Below are 26,034 nucleotides of genomic sequence, written 5' to 3'. Positions count from 1 at the left end.
CCCTTCCTTTCAGATACAACAAAGGCTGAGCTAAAGAAAAACAATTCAGACTTCGATGCAAGAGATAGGATCTCCAATAAGACACTGATTAATGTTTGCTTTCTACTAGTATCAATAGATTTGCCTTTAGACATGAGGGAGAAGTAAAATTAAGAGATTTTTTAAAAAAGAAAATCTACAGAGACAGCACTAAGTAGAAGGAAGAGCCACAGGCCTAGGAGACAGGGCCCTGGGGTCGACTTTGCCCCGCCTGTAACTAACTAAGTAACCCATGGCAGGTAACTTTGTAGATCTTGGTTTCCTTCATCATAGAATTGAGGGGTACAGACTGGATGCCATCTAAAATCTTTCCAGCTCTAAAATTCTGTTATTGTACAACTGAAATTCTATATCCTCTTGGAACCTATCCTGGTGAAAATATTATCCTAAAGATCTGTGCCAGGACTTTGACACAAACCATCTCAAGTCACCGAAGACTTGATTAAAGTTGAGATATAGGAGGTGCTGGAGATGGCTGACTTCAAGGAATCAAAATCTACCATGGCTTAAAGGTCTAGGGCTTGCCAGGCCTTCTGTAAGTTCACTGAAGTCATGCATCACCCTGGGAGCTCATTTCCAAGAAAAAAAAAAACTCTGGATAACGCTGAAATATCCAAATCCACAGATCAGCTATATTGGGCAGAGATGTCAACTGTCGGACGGTACCAGGTGGGTGCCACCTAGAATGAAAGAATGAATGCAAAACACACTAAATGACCGAGGGAAATTTATTTTACGTGTGTGTGTGTTAAGCATAGAGGTCAATCATTCAAAAAATATGAAGGATTATGTTATAGCCTGGGATTCATGGAAATGCTTCTTTAGAAGCAGTAGGCCAAAGTCTTTCCTAAACTTCTGGCCAAGCTTGGCTCGTCTGTACCTGGACAATGTCTCAGAGTCCCTCCGACATGACGCTGCAGAATTGGACTGACGATGAACGTCATCCGCCAGCCCCGACTAGGCTTTTAGTAAGACAACTAGTATTTCCCACTGTCTGTTTCTCGTTACTTCAAAAGAATAGAACATCATCTAGAAATGCTTTAAAACTGAACACAGAAAGGTATCTTCTGAGTAAAAAAGTATATCAAATGTGTATGGGGGGAGGTCCTGGACAGATATTACATATAAATTGCTAACTTCAAATTATCGTACAGTATTACTCAGCTAATCTAGTACCGGAACAGTACGATTCATCACATTCTATTGTAAATTGTCTGAAAATCAAAACGAGGGAGTCCTTTACTCAAAAGGTGACAAAGAAAAAACAATTCATCCATATGATCCTTAACTTATTCACTGCAGCAGCTTTACTCTCACAATGTCACTCTTAAAAAAGGAATTAGTAAAACAGCTTCTAACAAGTTTAATCTGTGTGTTTTTTCCTCTATATTATTTTACATCCAACTAGCTGAAAAAGCCTGAAGCATAATTGCCATAATCCTTCATTTCTGCAGTTAGCTTTCTGTCTCTAATTGCGCGCGCGTGCGCACGTGCGCGCGCGCACACACACACACACACACACACACACACACACACACACACACACACTCTCTCTCTCGCTCCCTCCCTTCATCACTAATTTGTCTTTTTCAGATTCTTTCTTAGGCTCTAGGCCCTTTGGGATTCTGACTTGAGAAAGAAGTCATTATAACCAACTCTGTGAATATTGTGTTTCTGAAAGGCTTGGGCCACTTCTTCCTGACAGTCTGCCATTTAGTGGACTGGCTTTTCAAGTTGCCAGCCTAACTTTACCCTGACAGAGCTATCAATGGGGAAAGAAAACAAGAACAAAAGCAAAAACACAAGCCTGCTGCAATGAGCTGTTAAGTATAAAGCAAAAACATGTTGAAAATCAAATTTCCTAACCCATAGCACTGAAACATGTACTATACATGTCTTCTCACATTCAAGCTTCTACTTTAAAAAAAAAAAAAGGGGGCACAACAGGTTATGTATATTGCAAAGTGCAAAGGAAGGAAGATTTAAAATAGAAATAAAACCTTTTCTTTCTTTTTTAGAAAGAATAGTGTAAACGCAAACGGCAAAATTCAGAGCTAACACAGATGGGGCTGCAAAGATGAGCCTTTGCCAACTGTGCTTCATATGACTTACAAAGAATCCCTCCAACATCTTCCTTTTTCTTAGTTTTAATTAAGGAGGAGGTGTTGTATTCTAAGGAAGCTCTCTGGATGCTGCTGGCTGAAATGCAGATTTGATCTTCCCGTGCTGGTTAGCTAACATTGATTTTCTGCCCCAGTGAAAGACATTTTACTCTGATGCATGCCATTTAAATTCATTTTACACAGCTGCTTGATGTGGCTTGGCAAGGCACAGCCGAACCGGCTTTGTGGGTCTAAATAGGACCCCTGAGTTGGTAAAGGACAGACCCCACGGATCAGCAGCTGACGCCCTTCTCCCCCCACTGCCACCTTCCTACTAACTCATGAAGTGGCCCTGAGAGTAGCACAAGAAAGGAAAAAAGAGGAAAGACGAGTTCTCCAAAATAAGTATGTTTACCTCATTCTATGCTTAGTTCACTTTTAGGATTATGTTTACAGAATTCTTTATTTGTTGGTCCACATTTAGGGCCATGTTTACAGGATTTAGAACTCTCAATTGCAAAATTATCATGTGCTCTTGTTGCCTAAATAAATGTATATTGAATATAAAGCTATTAAAAAAGCCCTCTGTGTCATGCATTCATAACAAGTAGTGAAAACACAGTCCTGTAAGTTTAGTCTTTAAACAAAACTAGTTGGTTGTTTCCGGTTTTATTTTACAAAATTGTCGTATCTTCCTGCTGAAGCTAACCCCTTAACACTCTTCAGTCTCCATGAGATAATCTTATTATTACTATATGCTAAACGATACTGGTAAAAATAATAATATACTTTAAGAGTATTTACTAACCTAAAGACAGTGACAGCCTGATATTATAGTTTTGTAGTAGGAAAGAAGAGAGACACTTTTTGTTGCTGTATGTAATTCCTGTGTCGAAATTGAAAATAATATGGCAACACTGTGTTTAGAAAAAAAAATTCTGTGTTGCATTATTTGGTTGTATTCTCCTGGTGACTTTAATATTCTAAACCTCCTTGGGAGAAGGAAATAATAGAAATCATTGGTGCAGATGTCTGCTCAGTGATGATGGCGCGAGGCCCCTCGCAAGTCCTATTAAGAACCTAAGCCCTGCCTCCTGCAGTGGGGCTCCATGGGGCCACCGCACTCTGAATTCAGGGCGAGTGTGGAAGCAGGTCCCTGTAGTGGCAGGAATGACAATAACACAGTCATGATAACAGTGCTACACAAGTCCTAGACGACACAACGACAACAGTGGGCGACATGACGCCGGAGTAGGTGACTTCATTACTTTTACGTAGATAAAAGTTTTTGTTTTCCTCTCAGGCACGAAGGAAAGAAGCCATGCCGAAGCCATGCAAAGACAGGATCTGGGGGACGGCATGCAGGTCTCCACCAAACTACCACAGTACTGCTGGTGAGAATGAAAAACGAAACGGAACAAAACAAACAAAAAACCCAAAACAAACAAAAATAAACAAAAGACAGCCCCCTCTGAGATGGATTTCCTATTAGGTCTTTCACTCTCTTACTTTGGGTGTTCCTTTCGCAGCCAGATGGCATGTTCATTAACAGTTTAAAAAAATGCCCAGGACCCGCAGCAAGTCAGGGCATGTTGCTACCTACCCGTACTGGTCAGGCTGGTTCATCATGGGAGCCTGAGAGTTGCCATAGTTGGGGTGCTGGGAAGAAAACATGGGGCGTCCGCCAGCCCCAGACTGGCTGGGATAAGCAGGCGACCTAATGTATGGTGGCCTAAAGTAGAACAGAAGAACAACTTCTTTGGATTTGTTCTGTAGACAAGTTGGAATCCCCCTGTCCATTATGTTATTTCCACACATAGGTGTGGAGGTTACAGAATGTGGCATAAAATACTCTGTACCATGCAGCTACCTGGCAGTGGAGCTGGAGAACAATCCTTCAAAAAAAGGGTGGGGGACAGGGCAAAGGAGAGAGAGAAGTAAGATTCTCAGATCCAATCTCAGTTTTACAGTTCTGAAGCATAGCTTTGACTTTGGTAAAAGCCAAAAAATAAACAGTCTCCATTCAAACTCCTGGAGAGCTCTGATGGGTGGAATGTGAAGGTGAGGCTTTGGAATGGTCTACCGATTAGAAATAGAAAATGAAAATGCATGGATGTATACTTATACAGTAACTTATATAAAATTATATATAAACTGATTCAGAAAGGGAGCACAGCAAGGCTTTTTAATCAAACAATTATGCCTTAATCTCTAGAGTTATCTTCTTCCCAGATCACTACCCAAGGCTTCATGTCAAATGCAATCAAGTACTTTCTCCTTAAAAAGGAAATAACTTGTGCTTTTTGAGTTGTGACAATGGACAATTCATTTAAACCTAAATTAAAACTTCAACTGGACCAGCCAAACCAGTCCTCACGGACAGGTTTATTAAAACATTCTCTCTACAGCCTGCATAGGTTCAGTTCAGAGGTATAGCGCTGGGGTTCAGAAGATCCTAAGTAATTGTAACGCGGAGGAGAGGGTGGGGGGTGGGGCGGAGGGAGAGGGAGAGAGGGGGAGAGACAATATGACTGACTTTCATTTTATTATGTGGAGCAAACAGTGAGACTGGAAGGGTCCCTAACATTCCCGAATAGCAACTTCAGAGGAAAAGCAACAAAGGGATACATTTAAACACACACACACACACACACACACACACACAAAAGCTCTTATTTCCCTTTGACAAACTCAGAATCTTCTCTCTTTTCTTCTGAAGATACCGTATGTTCATACATATCTGTCAGTGTCCTTTGTTTTAAAACATACCTTGACATATGTTAAACATAATTCAAACATTTTTACATGTGAGTCTTTTAAAACATATTCACTTTGCCTCCTAAATTTTTAATTCAGTTATTTTTATACAGGTCAAGTATTTACTTCAAGAATTAATTTTAAAATTCAGGATTAAAAACAAGTAAGTAGTTGAGGCTAGAGCCTTTGCTCTATCAACTTAAAGTTTCAGAAATATAATCCTTGTTTTATTAACCACCTTTTGGTTTGGACAGAGAGAGAAAAATAAAATACAACATAAGAACGTGACGTAATAAATCTCACACATATACATTTAGACAAACACACACAATACACATATGTACACATACAAAGTTTCTATTTTAATAAAGACTTTTATGGTGAGGTAAAAAAAAAAAAAAAGGGAGAAGTTCTTTTTGAATGTTTTAGATTTTAGCCAGTTTTTAGGCTCTAGACTTTCCCGCCTAAACCTCACTGTGTTAAGTGGAACCACAAAGACACTCGCCGTGCCACTGGCTCTAGGTTGCTTGGTGCAGTGACTATTCACAGCTGTTTCAAATAACCTCCCACAGCTGACTTGCCCACCAGTGATTCCTTCTTCCATGTCTCATACAACATGATCTATTGTTTACTTCTCTGACCTTTAGGGTACAGAATATATTTAACACAAAAGGAATGGCCAAGCCAAGGGACCCTCTGCTGCTCTCCACCCCCGTGTGAGCCGGGGATGATGCAGCTCTGGGCTCCGCATGTGTGCACACATCCACACACAGACCGCCCGCCCGACGGCATACCTGCTTTGTGCCGAGCTCGCAGCGGCCTGCATCACTGCGGCAGCTGCCTCCTGTGCCTTACGGTTCACGGTTGGCATTGGTGGCCCCATTCCTGGCCCTCCCTGCTGAGACATGCCAGGAGAACTAGGGGTCATGCTGCTCATATTTCCAGGAAAGGGTCTGTTCTGCATCCCAGCTGATGGCATTCGTCCCAGGGGCATAGCACCACACGGCTGGCTTGGCCCTTGTCCATGCATCTGGCTGTTGGCATTGATGCCCATGCCGGGCCCTGGGCCGCTGTAGCTTGCACTGGGCACCCCACTATATGTTGGGGGTCTGGAGTAGTTACCTAAACAAAAATCAAACACAAATTAAAGCCTTTTACTTAATATTTGAACTTGTGAAAACATTCACTGGAAACACTTGGTGTCCAGCAGTGTCATCAACACAGAACATTAGTCATTTTCCTCATTAACCCTTTCCCCTATTGGCGCTGATGAGGTTGGCAGTCAAAATACGCGCTCTCTGCACATTCCAAAGGCAAAGAGCCACACAGGACCACTGTAACATGGAGGGAGACCCAGGCTGATCACTGAAACCATCTGTGAATGGACACGGGATGCTAGTGCTGCGTGGTGCTTTAGCTCATCCAGCACCTCGTACTCTTACCAAAATTTAACTGAAATAAGTATTTCAGCCCCCAGTCCACAGGTGAACACCAATCTGAGACTGCACCACTACATCGCGACCACACTGGACAGTTATGATAAAGCGTTCAGAAGGTGTAAGAAAACATGCACATGTGGTCAAAATCACCCTTCAAAACCCCACAGGAGGTGTCATGTGGAAATGCGACATTAATCCAGCACAGTTGGCTTTTCTCTGGTGTCTGGAAGACTTCTTTTGTTTGAGCACCAGATAAAGTGGCTGGTTTGCACTTGATGCCACGTCTCATGAAATAAGTTTCAAGCACTGGCATGGCACTCAGCCCAGCGAGATGGTGGCACTATGGGAAGCAGGCAGGGTCCCAGACTGAGATAAGCGTCCAGAGTCTCACCTCCCATCTCTGCTCACATGGGGCACATGCTCACGGAGTAGAATGGCCTGGACTAGTGCAGTAGTTTTGTTTTCTCTCTCCTTCACACCTTTTCTTTTGATTGAGTGCACATAAACTATATTCAAGTAAATTGAAGGCATATATAATGCCACTTCAATAATAATAATTGCTGAACCATACTATGTGTAGACATTGGGCTAAGTGCTTTGCATCAATGATTTCATTCTTTTCTCCAATAATTGTATGAAATGTAGATACGACCATGACTCCACTTACAAATGAAGAAAGTCAACAGCTAGTAGGTTAGGATTCAAGCTCAAGCAAAATGATTATGGAACCCATGTAATAAACCAATAAAATATGCTGCCTCCCAGTAAGTGACTGTTGAAATGAAATATATGCAAAAGGATAAGTGTCTGTAGAATATGGATTAGTGTTTCTCCACCTGTCCTTACTACTTTCTGGAAGGATCTCCTCATCTATATAACATAACTGTTCTAGGCACAGGGAATGTAAAGTTAAATACAATGCAATTCCTGTACTCGAGAAGCTCGCGACCTAAGTGTGTGTGTGTGTGTGTGTGTGTGTGTGTGTGTGTGTGTGTGTGTTAGGTGGAGTAGCAGGGGTAAGATGAGAAAAAATACAAAAACAAAAAGATAACGCACTGTGAAAAGCATAAGAGAAAGAAGAATAAGTCTGTGTCGGGTGGGAATACGGGGGGTTGTCCATGGTCGGGCGTTGAGTGAAAGGTTTTGAAAAACCACCTTGGGTCGCAACCCAGGCGTCCGTGTGGGGCAGGCTTTGGGATCTGGGAGAACTGGGGCTGAGGGAAGACTCCCTATATATACTGACCATGTGACCTTATAGCTAAGTCGTTTTAACCTTTCTTTGTTTCATTCTCTTCTCTGTAAAACAGAGATAAGCCTCTTCCATATTGTCTACTTGAAGAGTTGCTGTTAGGATTAAATGACGTAACATGTAAAGTATCTCAAACGTTGAGTGCAAAAATGCTAGGGGGTTACTGTCGGATGGTGATTAAGGCAGAAGAGGGCAGAGGGAGCGCCTATGGAAGAGGTCGTGGACGACGGCACAGACAGCGAAGCGGTGAACTCAAGAGCAAGTCACTGCTGAGCTTCATGGGGCCGCGAGAAGGGGACAGAGGGAAGAGGCCCCCATATACCAGGCTTCCAAGCCCGGGACCTATTCTGAAGGTGAGAAGGAGCTTCTCCAGGTTTTCCAGCAGAAACTGGGTTGGATTAGTAACAATAAAAGCCAGCAACTGCTATTTCCTGTGTGCTAAGCTCAGTTTCGAGCTCTTTGCATTACCTCCTTTAACGCTTACATCAAGCCTAAGAGGTCCCGGTCATTATCACCCTCACTTTAGGGAGAAGCCTGAGGTGCGGGATGTTGAGTGGCCTGTCCCAAGGTCACGTGGCTAAAATGCCTCAGAGCCACAGTCTGCACCCGGGCTGTCCACTAGCCACACCCCTGACTGGCCTCTCAAATACTTAAGGAAAACCACACTTACATCACATTATCATCACAGTCGTGAGAGCAGGTTTTCTCAAGTGCAGACCACCTACAAATCTGCAAGAAGCCCAGACTATTCAGCACTGACTGGTATTTGCTCTGTTAGGTGCCTCACGTGAGCTCTCTTACGTGGCTGTCTATCAAGTGTATTACTCACTGGAGACGGTGTGAAGGTCACTGTTCACACAGACCACGGGCTGGGCACACTTTCTGTAAAGGGCTGGAGACTAAATACTTTAGGTTTTGTGGGCTAGATGGTGTCTGTCAAAACTAAACTGCCGGGCTTCCCTGGTGGCGCAGTGGTTGAGAGTCCGCCCGCCGATGCAAGGCACACAGGTTCGTGCCCTGGTCCGGGAAGATCCCACATGCCACAGAGCGGCTGGGCCCGTGAGCCATGGCCGCTGAGTCTGCGTGTCCGGAGCCTGTGCTCCGCAACCGGAGAGGCCACAACAGTGAGAGGCCCACATACCGCAAAAAAACCAACCAAACAAACAAAAGCTAAACTGCCACTGCAGCCCTGACGTGGCTGGAAGCAACACACACACAAACGGGAGCCCCTGCGTTACAAACATGACGGCCGGCCAGAGTGGCCCTAATCTGCTGAGCCCCGCCACAGACCGGTCTTGGGACAAGCTTCTTAAGAAAATGCTCCAGCAACACAGAAAATGACTTGTTACAGCCAGCAGCTACTTTCCCCTGAATATCCCTGGAAGCCAAAGAAAGGCTGGAGAGGAACAACCGAGCGAGGCACTGGCCGTCCGAGGAGGTGGAATGGATAGGAAAACAAAAGGGAAGGGAAGGAAGGGACAGGAGAGGTTCAACATACATCACCTCAGGTGCCTCCGAATTGCATTGTGAGTTAGTCTTTTATGCCAGCACCTCAAATTTAAACTGCCTTTGCATGAAGATACTCTGCCTTTGCAGATGTAATCAAACTGATACTGTTTTCAAGTAAAAGGTGACCGTTCACTGTTTATCAAAGTTCTTTATAAAAAGTTCTGAGGTTGCTCTGAATTTCCCGTCCCACGGGACCACACAGAAGGTCCCCGTCGGTTTTCCCATCACACTGTCTCCGCGGAAAGGGCCCCTTATGCTCATCCTGGTTGGGAGGGACGCAGAACAATGGGCAGGATGCTGTGTCCTGCCTCTTCCCACGCCTTCTCTGAGCACAGTCCTCGAAACTCTTCTCTGCAGCAGGTTGGAGGCTCCCCCCCCCACCACCCATCCCACTGACCTCACAGCCCTTCACTTCCAGATTATCTGATAACATCAGTGAGATCCAGCGGTGCCTTTCTGGCTCTTGCTTTTATTAAAAAGAAACAAACTCATTTACACTTTGAACACAAATGATATCAATTCACATATTCTTGCTATTGCTCTGCAGCTAGTTTCCACCCCCCTCAATACCTGATAAGCGACTCATTTGGTAAGAAGCTTTATTCAGTGAAAACATACGTACCTTTTGCTTTTGAAGGAAATGAAATGACACTTTCATCTTATCTTACAAAATAAGCATTCACCTGGTTGTTGCAGACTATGCCCACAGTGCATATGAGAGTAAGGTCCCTGATTCTGTGGAATTCTGCTTAGAGGTGAAGTAGAATGCCGTTCATACTTGGAACAGAGAAATACTGTCACTCTGGGTTCCTGCACCTTGGGTTTAACTGGCAGTCAGGGGCTGTATTTTAATGAACACAAAGAAACAACTGAGATGTTCAGTAATCCTCTACTTGACTTCTAGCTTTTTCATTCATTTTATGTACTAAGAAGACAAGAGCTGGGTTTCAATCGCTTTGCTCAATTCAGCAGCTGGTCTTCGTTGCACAGCAGGAAGCATTCTGTAATCGGGCGGAGTATGCGTCAGAGCACAACCACCATGCACACCCATACACGCACGCGTGCACTTGTCCTTAGAAAGGCCCATTGAGTGCTGGGCCCCCAATCTTATTTTTCCTCAATCAGTTAGGCTGATTTCACGAACTGGCACTCAAAAGCACATGTCAAGGGAATATGTTCTAATTATAGAGGCCTCTATTTGGTAGAAGAAATACAAAGTCCCCTTTTCTTCTCCTTGAAACTTTCAAGACTTTCCTCATTAAACTCACATGCCTGGATAAAAATGGTTTCTAAAGGCTTTAAATGGCTTAAGAGGCAGCAACGGATAAAGCGTGGGCTCTAGAAACTGGGTTTGAATACTGGTCTGACACTTCATAGGGGCATGACCTTGGACGAGTTACTTAACCTCTCGGAACATCAGTTTTGCCAGGTAAAGTAACAATAATAACGGGGAATAGGTAGAAAGTGACTAGCTCAGTGCCAAGCATAGAACTACCTAAAAAATGATAGCTATCACCATGATCATCAACAATAATACTATTATTATCAATAAGCATGAATATGATGTTTTCTCCATCATCTTTTGAAAATGTGTGGAAGGAGTGAAAAATGATTCACACCCCCCCCCCCACTTTGCCTACTCGATAACATATCTTTCTCCCCAAAATAAACAAAAACCAAATACGTAAGCCAAGCAAAATATGAGAGGAAAAGCCAGGAATGAGAAGCGCAATCTTATTTCCATGTTTCTCTAATAGATTAGTAATTTGTTGGCACTAGCTCTGACAGAAAACAGATGGTTCCAGCATTAAGCACAATGAAGCCTGCAGATGCTGGGCCAGCCCACCTCAGCTGGACGGGTCTTGCAGCCAAGTACGAGAGCCCACAGTTTTCAAGTGGGTTCATCTTGGCACACCAGCTTTGGAAAATTGGTCACCAAATGAATTCAGATTTCAACCCACCAGGAGTTGTATTCAAGCACCAGACAGAGGAAGCCGGAGCTAGACTCTATTCAAGTCACCATCATTATTTTAGAGGATCACAAATAATTCTGTACCTGACTCTAAATTTTCAAATTTGCTAGTTACAATTAATATTCCAAGCTTACTGCTTTTATTGAATCACTAAATGCTTCCGTTTATTTTACTTCTCAGTTTCAACCATACAACAATTACTTATGAACAACTACTACACGCAAAGTCCTGTATTATTCCCCTTTGCTGTGGAGGGTAAAATGGTGCACAAATCATAGAATAGACAGCTGACCCTGAGTGGGAAAAAAAATAAATGGATAATTAGCTATATACTATGATAAACATATTTGTGAATTAGGGCTAAATTTGGCCAGTAATCATCACTTCACATAGCCATCTACTATATAATATTGTCATGTGTATTGAGGTAGAATTTATATGCATTAGCAATCATATATGCCCTATAACCACCAGCACAGTTGAGACATGGGATATTTCTATCATGACAAAAAGCTGCCATTTTGTGGTCAATCTCATCCCTACCCCTGGCAACCGCTGATCTGATTTCTCTTCCTACAGTTTTGCCTTCCCCAGGATGTCACATAAATAGAGTCACAGCGTACTGTGTCTGGCTCCTTCCACTCAGCACCATGCTCTCCAAATTCATCCGTGATGTTGTACATTCTCCGTAGTTTGTTCTCTTTTGTTGCTGAGCAGTATTCTATTCTGTGAACGCTCGGGCTGTTTCCAGTGTCCGGCAATCACGAATAAAGCTGTTGACATTTGCACACAGGTCTCTGAGTGGATATATGTTTCATCTCTCTTGGTAAACTCTAGGGATGAGAGCGCTAGGTTGTATGATAAGTGCATTTTTAACTTTGTCAGAAACTCCACTACAACACATATGAGAGTTCTCATTGCTCTACCGTACATCCTGGATGTTGCCAATTTTTAAAAAATATGAGCCGTTCCAGTAGGTGTGTAGCGGATACTGTTCTGGCTTTACTTTTCATTCCTCTAATGACAAATGATTTTGAGAGTATTTTTCATGGATGTAAGATCCTTGCTGTGCAAAAAAAAGTTACATTTAAAAAACCTTCTTCCCACGCTACCTTTCTCTCAGACTGATCTCACAATGCTGTACTTTCAGCCACTGCTTTAGGAGAGAAACAGACTGAGTAAAGAAGACCACAGATGCAGATTCAAAATGAAAGTGAACTTACCCCAAGTTGCGTTAAATCCTACTATTTGTGGGAATAGCGATAATTTATCTTTTGAACTGATATATGACACCATATTTTTCCTAGGTCAACATGCATTTTAAAAAGTCTTCAAAATGTAAAAATAATATTACATAAAGCTTGTAAAAGAGGAGAAAAGACCTATTACCTTACAGTATGACTTCAGTAGTTTGGGTAGTTTTTTTGGTAGTTTTGGTAGTTTTCTTCCCACATATGTTACTTTTGGTGTTTTTTCCCATATATGTTACAGTTTAACTCCTTTAAAAATTTAATTATACAGTGATGCAAGCACAATATAGAAAATGAAAAACAGACAACCATGGGCTTCCCTGGTGGCACAGTGGTTGGGAGTCTGCCTGTCGATGCAGGGGACACGGGTTCGTGCCCCGGTCCGGGAAGATCCCACATGCCGCGGAGCGGCTGGGCCCGTGAGCCACGGCCGCTGAGCTTGCGCGTCCGGAGCCTGTGCTCCGCAACGGGATAGGCCACAACAGTGAGAGGACCACATACCGCAAAACAAACAAACAAACAAACAAACCAAAAAAAACAGACCACCATGATCCTTAGTGCCATCTCCCAAAGATAATTCTTAAGCATTGAGTAGTCAACCCAATACCCGTCAACCATCAACGCAGGGTCAAGAAGGTATACCAGTGTCTCTGGAACACTCTGTCTTCATCCATTTAGGAAACAGTTCTTAAGAGCCTCTAATATGCCAGCTCTGTGCTAACAGATGGGGATTCAGCAACGAGCAAAGCCAAAGAGCTTACATTCTGGTGGCAGGAGACAGGCTAATAAACAAATCTAGAGCATGTTGTGTGGTGTCAAGCGCTCTGAAGGAGAACAAAGCAGGGAGAACTTACACAGAGTGGAGAGGGCAGGTCCCTGAGCCAGTGACAGAGGAGAGCCACGCGGGGAAGGGAGCTGTGTGCGTGCTGGCTGCCTCTGTGTAGAAGCGCATCTTTGGAGAAACCACCGCCGCCAAGGCTGACGTCACACACAGGCTTGGGGGGACATATGGTAAGTCCGATGCCACTATCTAACTTCAGAGCACTGAGTCTTGAGAGCACAGGCCCTCAAGGAGCAGGGGCATAAATGTCTGCGTGTGTGTGGCCTTCAGAAAGGCCACACACACGCAGACATTTCACACACAATGCTCAGTTTCCCCTTCTGCAAAAAGGGCGTGATACGAGATTCTCTATCTCGTGTGATTGCTGTGAGGAAAAAAATATTAACAGTAACTATTGTTGGACACTGACAATGGTTAGAATCTGTCAAGGAATAGAAAGAAACTGTTCCAATATTAATGTAAGATAACTTTTCAATCAGTGAAATTCTTTCTATTATATATTGCATCATATGCCTAATTTTACTTTCAAGATGCACAGATATTAAATTTATTTCTCAAAGTATAAGAAAAAGTAAGTACTCACCTAAAAAATGTAAAATTGTATTATCTTAATTCAATAGCCAAATTTGGCATAAAACAGTAAAATCCCTACGGTAAGGAACGAAGGATTCTCAGTCACTGTCGTCACAGGTGCCTGAGCACCTGCGTCCTCCCTAGGCTCAGAGCCGCTGTGCCCTGTGCACACCCACAGACTGCCTGGGAACGGCGCCCCCTGGAGGGAGAGCTCTGATCTGCTTCACCTGACGGCAGGTGCAGGAAGCCTTCTGAAAGGACCCGTGGTACCAACTCTTAAAGATTTGAAAACTGGTCATTTCTTTTCAAACAAACATTTGAAAAAAATGGCAGAGCTGTGAGCCTCAGGAAAAGGCACCTTGCTAAGATGTAAAGTAAAGCTGCACGTCCACATCCTGCGTTTCTACACTGCCATCCACAATTGTCATGATCCAGGCCTGTGGTACAAGTCCACCGGATGACCACGCCCCGCGGGGTGCTTAGTCATTCAGTGAGGGGAGGGGATGCTGGCACTCTGTGTGCTGTTGATTTCAATAAGCAACGTAAAATAATTAGCTTCACACGAGTCAAAATCAGTGTTGCTTTACGTTTTTTCTTTTTCTTTCTTAAAGTTGATTGGTACTTTGTTTTCCTTACTTCTTCCCTAATTCCCAGGTTTTGATAAAATCACGATGATTATCAGTCTGCTAAGAAAAATTCATGCTTAAACCTTTTAACTTGAAGGCTAAATTTGAGCATCAAAAGAACATGGCATTAACCACCTTCTGCTGTAAAATGATCTACTACAATCTGTTTTTGCTACTGTGGGCAAGATAAAGATTTAGAATTTTTTAACAAAGCCGTATAGAATATGGAATTAATACTTTTGTCTAGCAATGTCCATTTAACCATAAAATAAAGGTAACAGGAAGCAGTGAACATATCAGGTGTATTACAAACTGTTTTAAGAAAAAAAAAATGAGTGAAACCGAAGGGGGAGTGATCTGCACAGAAACCAGCCTTTGGAAAAAGCCAAAGAACAAGATCTCCAATTTGCAGCACTGTCCGGGGAGAAAACATGAATCCACGTGGCAGACACATCTCACTTCTGTAGAAGAGAGGCTGAATCTAGTTTAATTTGAGAGTAAGAGCAGAGACTGAAATCTTGGGGTCATGGTGACACCAAGGTTGCCATGGGCCTGCAAGGCACTCTTCAAGTAGCCAGTGGGCTGCCAACTGGTAACATTTATATGTTGTTCCTCTGAACTGGAACAGCTGTAAGATTATTAATGTGCAATTCACTATTTTGGAACTGCATTCATTTCAACTAGGTATCGTTTGAAGTTTGCCTTTGCTGAATCTGTGAGAAACATTTTGATGAATGAAGGAGAAGGAAGAGTTCCGATGGCATCTTATTTATTTTAGAGAAAAACACGTTAAACCCTTCTGAAAAGCCTCTTTGACCAAGTAATTTAGGAATAAAACGTTCTTCAGACTCACCTACTTAGAAGTTCCCTGCTTCCTAAGACACACTATACAAATTAAGGCATAAAACCAAGGCTGAGTCAGTGTACAACGTGTGTAGCTGTAAGGGGTGGCCCAGACACTAACATACAAGGGAGTGATAGGTGGAGGGGAATCTAGGCTCAGAATCCCTGTTAGTTGCCCAAGGTAATACTCCTAATTCCTTGCAAAACTAAGGCTAGACCCTCACTTTTTGCAATTAGTGACAAACATGCCAAAAATACTTGTGGACAGTCTGTGACAGACACTGTTCTAGAGAACACACAAACAAGACAGTGTCTGTCCTTAGGAAATAGAAAGGCTGTGAAGATGAAATTGATTTCCGCTCCCTTTTTCCCATACAAAGGCATTTATTAATAATTAACATGTCAATTACATAATTGCTTTCTATTTATTAGAGCAAGTCTCTATGGCCCTTTCTACTGCAAACTGTTTGTAAGGGTAGTTACTTTACACGTGCCTGCTTGAAGGTAGGAAAGTACTATTTCATCAAGTATACTGCAATTAAACACTTTTACACATTTAGATTGGCTTCATCCCATTAGGGTATTTTGATATCTGTCCGAAACTGACTGGGTGTTTCCTGTTACCGGCGCTCAGGGTCGCCTTTTGTATGGGAGGGGGCATCGCAGCCTCGATGATGGCCTAGCAGCTGTTGGGAGACCGTCGAGGAGCCAACGCACTTCGGGGCGAGGAAAGCCGCCGCTCTTCGGCGCATCCTTTCCGGAGGTGCTTTGGGGCCTCGGGGATTCCGTGGGTGCCGAGAGGGCCGGCCGGGTGGCCGAGTCGCGGGTAGAAAATGCCGGCGGCGGCGCCTTTGTCACCCAGCCCGGCGGAGGAGCTCAAAATAGCAGCGTCGAGAAAACGCGGCGCAGAGAAACGGTAGCCGAAGGGGGAAGCCCCGTTAGTACGTTTAATAATTCAGATTTTACAGTATCATATACACTTCTAAAAATTTCTTTTTAATAGTTATGTTTTTCCTTAATCTCTAGTATTTCTGAGGTATTTCCACGCCTGCATTCCCCAAATGTTCCTTTGCTCCTTGAAGGCCAGTGGTTTGCCTTTCGCCTCCTTCTCTCTCGGCTCACTGAAGGAACGGCAGGGAAGGAGTACATCTCAGGCCTGGGAAGCGATGCACCAGTGGCTCTGTGAGTGGCCTCTGAAGTCTCCCTCCGTGTGAACCCTGGCTCTGCCCTTAACAGCTGTGGGACTGTGCGTAAATTACTTAACCGGCTCCTTTGCAAAATGGGATAACGTCAAGGGCTTCCTGTTAATTAATAAAAATGGGAAAGTATGTCTGAATTTGAATCCTGGCGTCCCACCGTGTGCCCGGGGCAAAGGTGTGTATGTGGTGCACGCCTCAGTCTCTTGCTCTGTCAAGTGGAGCAATAACAGTACCTGTAACACAGCATGTTGTGAGGACTAAATGAGTTAATAGACGAAAAACACCGAGACCAGGACCCAGTAGTGTTTAATAAACGTTGCTGGTTGTTACTAATACTTTTGAAGAAGCTGCTCCTGACAGCAAAAAGGTTATAGCAAAAAGAGACTGTAAACTCTTTTCCCCTGAGATCTCTTAAAAACAAAACCAGCCCAGAAGAAAGCCATCTAGTTAGTACCAGACATAGAAGATGTGGACTGATGACCCTGTGGGTCGCTGCACAAGCCATTCTTTCCAGACATCAAAACGTGTAACGCGAAGATGTAAGCTGAATATTTTACTAATAATTTGAGTAGTTAATTAAGAGAGAGAGAGAAAAAATACTTCATTCGGGTCTCTGTTTAAAATGATCAACCAAGAGAAATGTAAAGGTAAGAACATTTACTGAACTGAGTGATACAGGTCACAAGCATAATTTCCTGTCATTCAGTGTTTGCCGAGGAGAGGATAATGCAAGGAGGAACACAAACAATTCTGATTTGCACACAGAGCACTGGGACACTGACTGGCAGCCCACAGCACTGGGAGCCAGTCGAGGAACCCAGGAGGGGACACGCCTCAAGGTGGAATGTGCTAGAATGTGCTAGAGATGCCTCTTGGAAGGAGAACATTGCCGAGAGCACAGATGTGCAGGCACTTTTTTTCAAAGTTAGAAAGTGCTGTGTATGGAAATTATCGGCCTTATTTTCAATTATCTCTAATGTCAACCTAAACTCAGCATTTATGCCTTAAAAAAAAACCCCAAACAAAAACCTTCTTGTCTACATAACCAAAATGTTACGCAGTGGATCCAGTGGGCCGTGTTAACATAAAAGGCCCTGGAGTTGAAGCAAAATTTAGACTCAGAATATGAGAAGTAGAAGCAACTTCCAAGGTAACACCGTCTAATTTTCCCATTTTCTATAGGAAAAGTAAATCCCAGAGAGTAAGCAACTTTCCAAGGGCACACAAGTTTGGGTGAGAACCCTCACAGGTGCAGTTTTCCTAAATCAAGAATCTTGGGACTTCCCTGGTGGTCCTCTGGTTAAGAATCCACCTCCCTAAAGCAGGGGCGGTGGGTTCGATCCCAGGTTGGGGAACTAAGATCCCACGTGCCGCGGGGCAACTAAGCCAGCACGCTGCAACTGAGCCCGTGCTCTAGAGCCCACACGCCACAACTAGAGAGAAGCCTGCGCGGTGCAACGAAGAGCCCGTGCGTGCCACAACGCAGATCCTGTGTGCTGCAACTAAGACCCAATGCAGCCAAATAAATTAGAAAAAAAGAATCTTAACATTCAACGATTCCCAAAAACTGAGGTTTTTTTTTTTTTTCAGAAAATAAATCCATTCTATAGAAATTACCTTTTGTGTTATTACCTAACTCCTAAAGCATAAGTGTTTTCACAGCCGTTCACAAAAGACTCATCAGATAGTCCAAGGCTCCACTTTCCCCTTATTTGAGAGCAGCAGAGGACGAGACTTCAAGAGTGAATTATTTAAGAGTAGAGAAACCAGTTTTGAAGATTACAGGAAGCCCTAGTGAGTGGTAGTGGTTAAATCCCAGGCCTCCAGCCACCCCTAATTCTGAGAATAAGGTCCTGACTTCCAGGATTCTCCAGTTACATTCTGAACAGAAGTCCATATTTTCTGTGCGTACCACAACTTATAAACTGCCTTTCCAACCTTCACTGAAGTTTTCTTCCTTTCCTGATAGCCGAAGGCCCCCCAGTTTTGAAGATACCCACTGAGTGGGTCCAGCGGGCAAGTAGGCGCTTTCACAGCTGAGTGACACGTCCTGCCTTAGCTCCGCAACAAACTACCACATGTCACAACTACCCGGGGGCTGATGGGGAACCGGGAAGACACTGTCAACTGGGACCTTAAATTCCTAGAGCTTACTGGAATTCACAACACGGAACTCCATTCATGACACGGTGTGAAGGGAATCAAGCAAAACCCACGTCTGTATCCACTCCGACTACGTGCACATGGACAGAGGCAGGAAGGGGCCATGGAAAACTTTTGTTTTGGGTGTCTTAATATCGTTTTCCCGACAAGAGAAATAGCTGGAATGTAAAATGACAGAGCAGCATAAGGCAAGGCGACGGTGCTACACTGATAGTACTGAAGGTGTTTAAAATCCTCCCGAAAGAGATCTTCAGAAAACAAGACAATTTTCAAACCGTGAAGCAAGGAACGCTTTTCTGAGAAACACCTGGTAAGAAGCCGAGAAGGTGCCTGGCCTCCTCAAAGAATCGTCCGGCCTGCCAGGCACTTATTTGATGGCCGGAGAAGCTCAGAGGTCCTCAACGCAGCACGTTTTCCAGACGGACAGAAAAGCTCTCAGAAATATTAAGGCTTTATTAAGTCAGGGGATCCGACTTTGTTGTGGAGGTAGCGAACATTTTACTACGGTTTCCTACCGGGCATTGTCTTCACTCAGAATATTCTGGTATTTTCAGAAAGGAGGAAGCTCTGGGAATTGTGCCAGGTTAGCTCATTCTCTCTAAATTATCCATTAATGTCTAATTTAAAGAAACAAAATATAAAGAAGGTGCTAATTTCAAATGCCTTACTGCCAAAAGTGACTTAGAAAAAAAAAATACATATATATCAGGTTAAAAACCCTGATAAAAGGATTCTGCATGTGTAAGACAAAACAGACGCCAATGTCCAGGAAGGCAGAATGAAAATGGTGTATTTGGGGCAAGTTCCACTTATTTTTCTACTCTTTCCTTTTTGAAAGACATGTCCATTTCAGGCTTTGTCCTGCCTTCTAAGAGTAAAACTGGTAATGACTGTGAAAATCAGAACCATTATTTACCTGATAGAGCACTTTGGAGACAGATTAGATGAAGAGAGATGAGAGATTTCATCTGGAGACACATGAAATCCTTCTGAGTAGTGAGAATATTGTTACAAACATAATTACAGAGAGGGAGGGGACAAAGTTAGAATACAACATAATGAAACCTAGGTTTTAAATCAGAAACTTTTTGAGGACAAGCATTTAGAGCTACGTTGCAGAAACAGGCTTTACTCCTTCATTATTAACAGCACACGTATGAAGGGCACTTACCGCAATGTCTGATGCATGAATGCTTAATGAATAGTTGCTATAATTATTCTTCCCATCACTACGGGCAACTGAAGGACTGTGGGTTTGCATTAACCTCACAAATCTGTCAGGTAACAAATAACTGGATCTTAAGAGATGTTTATAATGTTAAGGTCTTGAAGGACTAACATATTAACAAAATTTCTACAACCTACTGCAGTGCATTTTGGAGAAACTTTTTTACCTTGTGGTCCATACTGGCTCATCTGTGGACCGTAAGTCCCACTTGAGTTACTCTGCTGAAAGCTACTGATTCCAGGATGCATCTGGCCTCCAGGAGAAGGATGAGGCGACATGGATGGTCCTGTCTGTTGAGGTCCATATTGAGACATCTGAGGGTTTCTTTGTGTGCCTGCCATAAAACCTAAGTGAGAAATAAATGGAAATATATAAATGCAGGTGACAAAAGTGAACATGGAATTGTGTCAAAGGTAGATGGGAGAAGACTGGTGCTGTGGGATTCCCCTAAAGAACATCTAAAGACATCTCAAACCCAGTGTGGAGGACGTGAGAGGGCCCAGGGGGCTACCCTAGTCCTCACTCTGAGCTCTCACTAGAGTTCCTGGGAACCCAATGGACTGTGGACATGAACTAGGGAAGAGGAGAAGAGGGTGAACAGGCCAATAACCTTGACCTCTCCTAACCTCCATTCTTGCCTGGCGGGACATGTGCACGCCCCTCAGAGCCTCGGCTCACTCCCCGATCTCTGGGCCACGTGTCCCCGCTCACTCAAACATCCCACCCCTCTCTCAAGCCCAGGCCAGCACCCAGCTCCCCCCTGCACATAACCATTTTTCTCCCCTCTGATCTCCTGGGGCCACAACTGTTCACCGTGACTCCTATAGTCCTGCCGACTTACCACCTGATTCATACCACCCCTCGGGGGGGAACTGCACACAAGTGGAGGGTCTGAAGTGTCCTCTGCTTTCCAAACAGACCCTGACTTCCTTCCAGTGTGCCACCCACGATTCCTTCCTCCCGCCCTGATGTCCTACGGTGTGATGGATCCATTGGCACGTCTGTTGCCTCTACTTCCGAAATGTTATCTTGGGTCACTCCTCTTCTCCATTTCCTCATCTATAAAAGCCAAGCCGCCCAGCTACCATCTTCTCTCCCACGACCAGACATGGTCATGGTCTGGCTCACCCCTCTCAGCCCTGCCCCGTTTTTGTGCCTTTTGGTTCACTTTCACAAAGCCGCCAGAATGACTTTTCAGGAATAAAAAAGGAAATCAGAGCGTATCTTCTCTGTATAACCATCCTGCCACCAGGCTTCTCATTAGACCTGGAACAAAATGCCCCCATCTGACTACGGTCTGTGGGCTCTTTTGTGGTCTGGGGTTGCCTTTCTCACTTTAACCCCACTTCCTATAGTTTTCTCTCCTTCTCACTACCCTGAAGTCCACTAGCCTTCTCATGCTTCCTAGAAGATAACGTCAAGCTCTTTCCCTTGATAGAGCCTACTCTCTCCCGTTGCCTCTTCCGAGAGCGTCCTACTGCCGGTTCCTTCCTGTCCTCCAGGTCCACCTTCCCTGACTGCCCTGGCGGCACCACCCTTTCTCCTCACGTGCTTTTCATAACATGTAATCATCTTTATTTCTGACTCACTTAAGCTCTCTCTTCCCCACTAAAACATAAGCCCCATGAAGGCAAGGATCACGTATGTGCTGTCTGCTGTATTCTCAGTGCCCAGCAGGGCGTCTGGCACGTAGTAGGTATCAGAAACTATGTGCTGAAAGAATGAGTATTAAACGCCTCCCGTACTCAGAATGCCGAGCACAGCACAGTAGGTGCTTAGCAGGTAGTTGGACAAATGGGTAAAGAAAATACACCTTTCGGCTGTGCAGGACTTTTTATAAAGTCAAGGTACATCGCCATCATCAGTAGTTCAGCCAAACGTAAGCAAGTACATAGAATGAGCTGGGAAAACGCATTTAGACCAAGAATACCCCACATCAAGACAGATATCTAAGAAAAAGACAAATCATCAAACCAGAAAACTAACAAAGGGCGGTTTGAAAAAAAACCTCCCAGAACCCAGGAGTTAGAGTAGCTGAGAGTTCACAGGTGTCAGCTGAAGGCTTTAGTACAGGGTGAGTGCAGAGAGGGGGCAGGTTTCCACCTCCTCCCGAGGAGAACTGAGAACAGTGGCTTGAGAAAGTCTCCTGAGGCAGCCGCAGGGGAAGATGATGCCTGCCTCCAAGGTCAGCTTAAACTTAGGGGGTTAAACAGAGTAGGGCATGTACAAAGGCCACGGTTTACATTTCAGTAAGAAAAAGAAGAGATCTTCTAACACTGCTTCTGTCTAAAGAGATAGACATAAAATACAAGTAAGTAGAGCTCTTCCTTATTATCCTATTTCATTTATTTATAAAGATAAAGTCATGTGAAATTGGGCTCAATTGGCAGCTCCCAGATATAAATCATCATAGAAAATGTTTGCTTTTTCAAATCTGAAAACAAACAGAAATCAGAGTGCTAAAATTACTATAAATGATTGCATCTTAAGATGTAACATGAAATATTTATCTAAGCCTGACTATAAAATTCTCAAGAGTTTCATATAGAGTCCTGTTTAATAAAAAAAAGTGTTTCAATTCCATACAGATTGTATACGTTTTTCTTCCTTTCTTTCTTTCGAGAATGGCTGCTTTCTTCTTCATTAGTTAAGGAAAATAATACATGTCCGTTTTTTAGCATTAAATTTCACTTCAACCGAGAAAGTGTCCATGCTGAAGGATTTAGAACTGCTGGTAACACAGCACATCCTTAAGTTACTGCTGCCTCTTGAACACTTACTATAAACTTAAGGTTTGTTCAAATGACTTCTAAGAAGAATTCTTATCTGGGCAAGTTATTTATTTCTGACTCTTTATTCAATCCTTAAAAATATGTATATATATGTGCCACGATATCACTTCAACTGTCTCACTCATTACTGGAATTTTGCAGAAAATCAAGTTTGTCAAAAGGCTCATGAAGAGGTAGAATGTTAAAGCTAATCCAAATGGAATGCGTAGCAACATCAAATTCCAACAACAAGGTTCTGTGGAGTATGGAATCCACCTCCTTCCACAGAAATTAAAATTGGAAAGCTATTTTTTTCTCTGTATGCTTTTGCAATGGCACCACTTACAACAGGTTTCTGAAACCTTGTTTTATATTTTTGGTGAGACTCATCCCTTTCACGTATTCCCCAAGACAATGAAAGGAGGTGACATAATTTCACTGACTCTTTTCTGAACTACAAGCATCGAAAGGCAGTCAACTGGGAATAGAAGGCCTACATTATAGCTTTGTTTGTGTCGCTGGCTCAGAACCTGGTAGAGTAGACAGATATGTAAATAAATATACTGCAGTGTGTGAACTGATCAAAACTAGCTCTGTGACCTTAGGTGAATCATAACTTATCTGAGGCTCAGTTTCCTCACCTTCAAATGCAGGTGAGGTTGCTGCAAGAACAACTGAGACCGCACATGAAGATGTTCTATAATCTGAAATGTATACACAAAAGGAAGACAGTATGGTGATAACTTTCTGGTTTATAAACTGCCACGAGTATCTTTTAACTCCTGAATACCCCACGTATTCAGGTGTAGTTTCCAACTAGCAATGAACAAGCTGGTTTTTATTTCTACATTTGTTTTTTTATTTAAATATGTGGGATCCACAGTACTCCAGTACTTGTGTAACTGTCTCCAAATTCCAAAAGCTTAAAAAAAATATACCCCATCTCCTACCACTGAGTTCCCCTGGTCAAAGACAAATGGTTTTTTAATGTATCCTTTCAGGGATATTTTATAATTGGATTGTGTTAGATTGTGTATTCCTTTTATCATGAGTAAGGCTGAACATTTTGTTTTACAGCAGTTTTGACTCCTTTTCTACAACTATTTATATCATTTGCCCATTTTTCTGTTGGCCCCTCTACGTCTTGCCTAGGGGAGCATTGCATCTTGCAGATTCAGCTGTTATTACCAAATAGGTGTACGGTTCACCAAAACTCTTGCACCTGCAATCCTATGAAAATCTGGTCCTTCAGTGTGATTAACACTGGCGAAGGCCATACGCAGTCTTAGCAGGAAAGCCATATGATCTGACTTGCATTCTCAAAAGCTAATTCTGCCATAATATGCAGCAAGAAGAAAGGACTGAAGGAGAGTAAGGCTAAAAGTTAGGAGACCAGTTAGGAGGTAGGTAAAGTGATACATAATATATAATCACAATGAAATGCCAGCAATAATCCTACTAAAAAGGCTTCCATTATGGATATAACCATATTTTTAAGAGGTTACTGAATATCATCATCATCTAAACAAACTAATGAAAAATTAGAAGACAGAAGTTAATGAAAAAAGAAGTATTTCTACTTTTCATCCTAAAGATAGAGACCTACATGTGCATTCTTTGTTTCCTCATCTATATAATAGGGACAATTGTATCTACCTCATAGGGTTGCTGTGGGGATTAAATGAGATGATACATGTAAAAAAATTTATAGTAGTGCCCGGCACAGAGTGAACTTTCACTAATCACTAGCTATTACTATCATTATATATTCAAAAAAGGAAAGCAAGAGAGGCAGCATGCTGTGACAGCAAGGGAACTGACTAGGATGTCAGTCGTGGGCCTTCCACATTTGCTGTGCAGAATGCAGCAATTAACCTAGTCTCTTGGCCCTCAGTTTCCTCACCTGTTAAATGGTGAGAGGGAAGACATACGATATTTGTAACGGCACTTCTATCTCTAGTTCTCTATGATTCTGGCTTAAACTTTTTTTGTGTGAAAAATCTAATTCAGGTCTCAAATTTGCATGTATATTTATTTGTGGGATATTCTTCATTTCGTTTTATTTTAACCTTAATTTTGAATGAAATAAATGCTAAAATGTTTCCAAATATCAAAGTTCAAACAATAATTTTCTATTTATGGTGACATATTTGATTGTATTTTGCTTCCTTTAGAAAGTTATTATAAAATGGCAGCTTGTAACACCGTTTATGAACAGAAAAACTGACAGCTGAGAGAATGAAGCTGTTTTTCTCTTTTTTTTAAAGTTGTGAAATTTTTCTAGTTATAAACCATCTGAGTTTAGAAAACCTAACTATCTAGTAAGGAAAATTTAGAAAGTATAAAGTGAATTTCCCATATATTATAAAAGTATGTTGAATTTCTAGATGTATTATGGAGTTATATGCCCTAGGTAAATAATCTAACATGGAAAATTCAAACTTTGGAAAAAAGTACTAATTTAGATAATTATTATTTACATTATATAAAAGAACTTACTGAAAAAAAATCTTAGAAACTACATGAAAATGATTTGTACATTTCATCCATAAAATAAATGCATAGAAGGCTTATATAAATGGATTTACTATTTTTGAGTCCTTCATTACATGTGTATGCAATCACGAACACTTGTACAACCAAACTCCAGATGAAGAGGCGCAAGCTCTATTCTGAGAGAGAAGGTAATGTAGTAATAGGACACACACACACACACACACACACAAACATACACACACGCACACACCATCTGTTTGAAATCACGTGTGGGTTAGAGGCTGCCTCCACCATCCACTGTGTGGACTCACGGGTTCTCTTGTATGAAACAGTGAATGCACTTCCTGTCCTGGCTTCCAAGATCATTCTGAGAGTCAAATAAGAAAAATGTATGTGACTGTGCTTTTCTAAACTGAAAAACACCATGAAAATGCTATACAAAGGCATTACTATTGCCTTTTTAGTGATGCTACAAGCTCTTCATTCACTGTGTGAGTTCTGATCTAAGCTATCATACTGGTAACTCAATCCACAATAATGATACACAAATCTTCTATCAGCATGCCCTAATTTTACTCTGGCATTCATGGAGCTGTGGTAAGAAAAAGAGAGCATTAAAAAAAAAAAAGTAAAAGATATGATCCTTGTCCTTGAAGAATTACCATTTAGTTGAGTAGAAAATAAAACCTGGGGACTTCCCTGGTAGTCCAGTGGTTAAGACTTCGCCTTCTAATGCAAGGGGTGCAGGTTCGATCCCTGGTTGAGAAGCTAAGATCCCACATGCCTCGTGGCCAAAAAACCAAAATATAAAACAGAAGCAATATTGTAACAAATTCAATAAAGACTTAAAAAAATGGTCCACATCAAAAAACAAAAATCTTAAAAAAAAAGAGAGAGAAAGAAAGAAAAGAAAACCTATCAACAGGGAAAAATGATAAACTAAAGTCACAGAGCAACCGAACGAGATTCCAGGCAG

The 26,034-nt window shown here is 42.6% G+C and overlaps 1 protein-coding gene across 8 annotated transcripts in view; it reads right to left on the bottom strand.

Moving 5' to 3' along the window:
- ARID1B (AT-rich interaction domain 1B) overlaps nucleotides 1–26,034 on the bottom strand; it is a 411,248-nt gene that overhangs the window by 54,091 nt on the left and 331,123 nt on the right. For 5 of the 8 annotated variants that reach the window (XM_029223438.1, XM_029223435.1, XM_029223436.1 and 2 more), the window contains 3 exons: nucleotides 19,958–20,137; nucleotides 5,693–6,020; nucleotides 3,745–3,873 (listed from right to left, as the gene is read on the bottom strand). In XM_029223438.1, coding sequence (XP_029079271.1) covers nucleotides 3,745–3,873; nucleotides 5,693–6,020; nucleotides 19,958–20,137 — 637 coding nt within the window. The remainder of the gene's footprint in view (nucleotides 1–3,744; nucleotides 3,874–5,692; nucleotides 6,021–19,957; nucleotides 20,138–26,034) is intronic. The other 3 variants (XM_029223437.1, XM_029223439.1, XM_029223441.1) reach the window with 1 other exon arrangement.

This window comes from Monodon monoceros, unplaced genomic scaffold, assembly GCF_005190385.1.
Source record: "Monodon monoceros isolate NGI ecotype Baffin Bay Population unplaced genomic scaffold, NGI_Narwhal_1 Super_Scaffold_15, whole genome shotgun sequence".
NCBI lineage: Eukaryota > Metazoa > Chordata > Mammalia > Artiodactyla > Monodontidae > Monodon > Monodon monoceros.
Note: the sequence above shows the minus strand (reverse complement) of the source record. Positions and strands in the feature narration are given on the sequence as shown.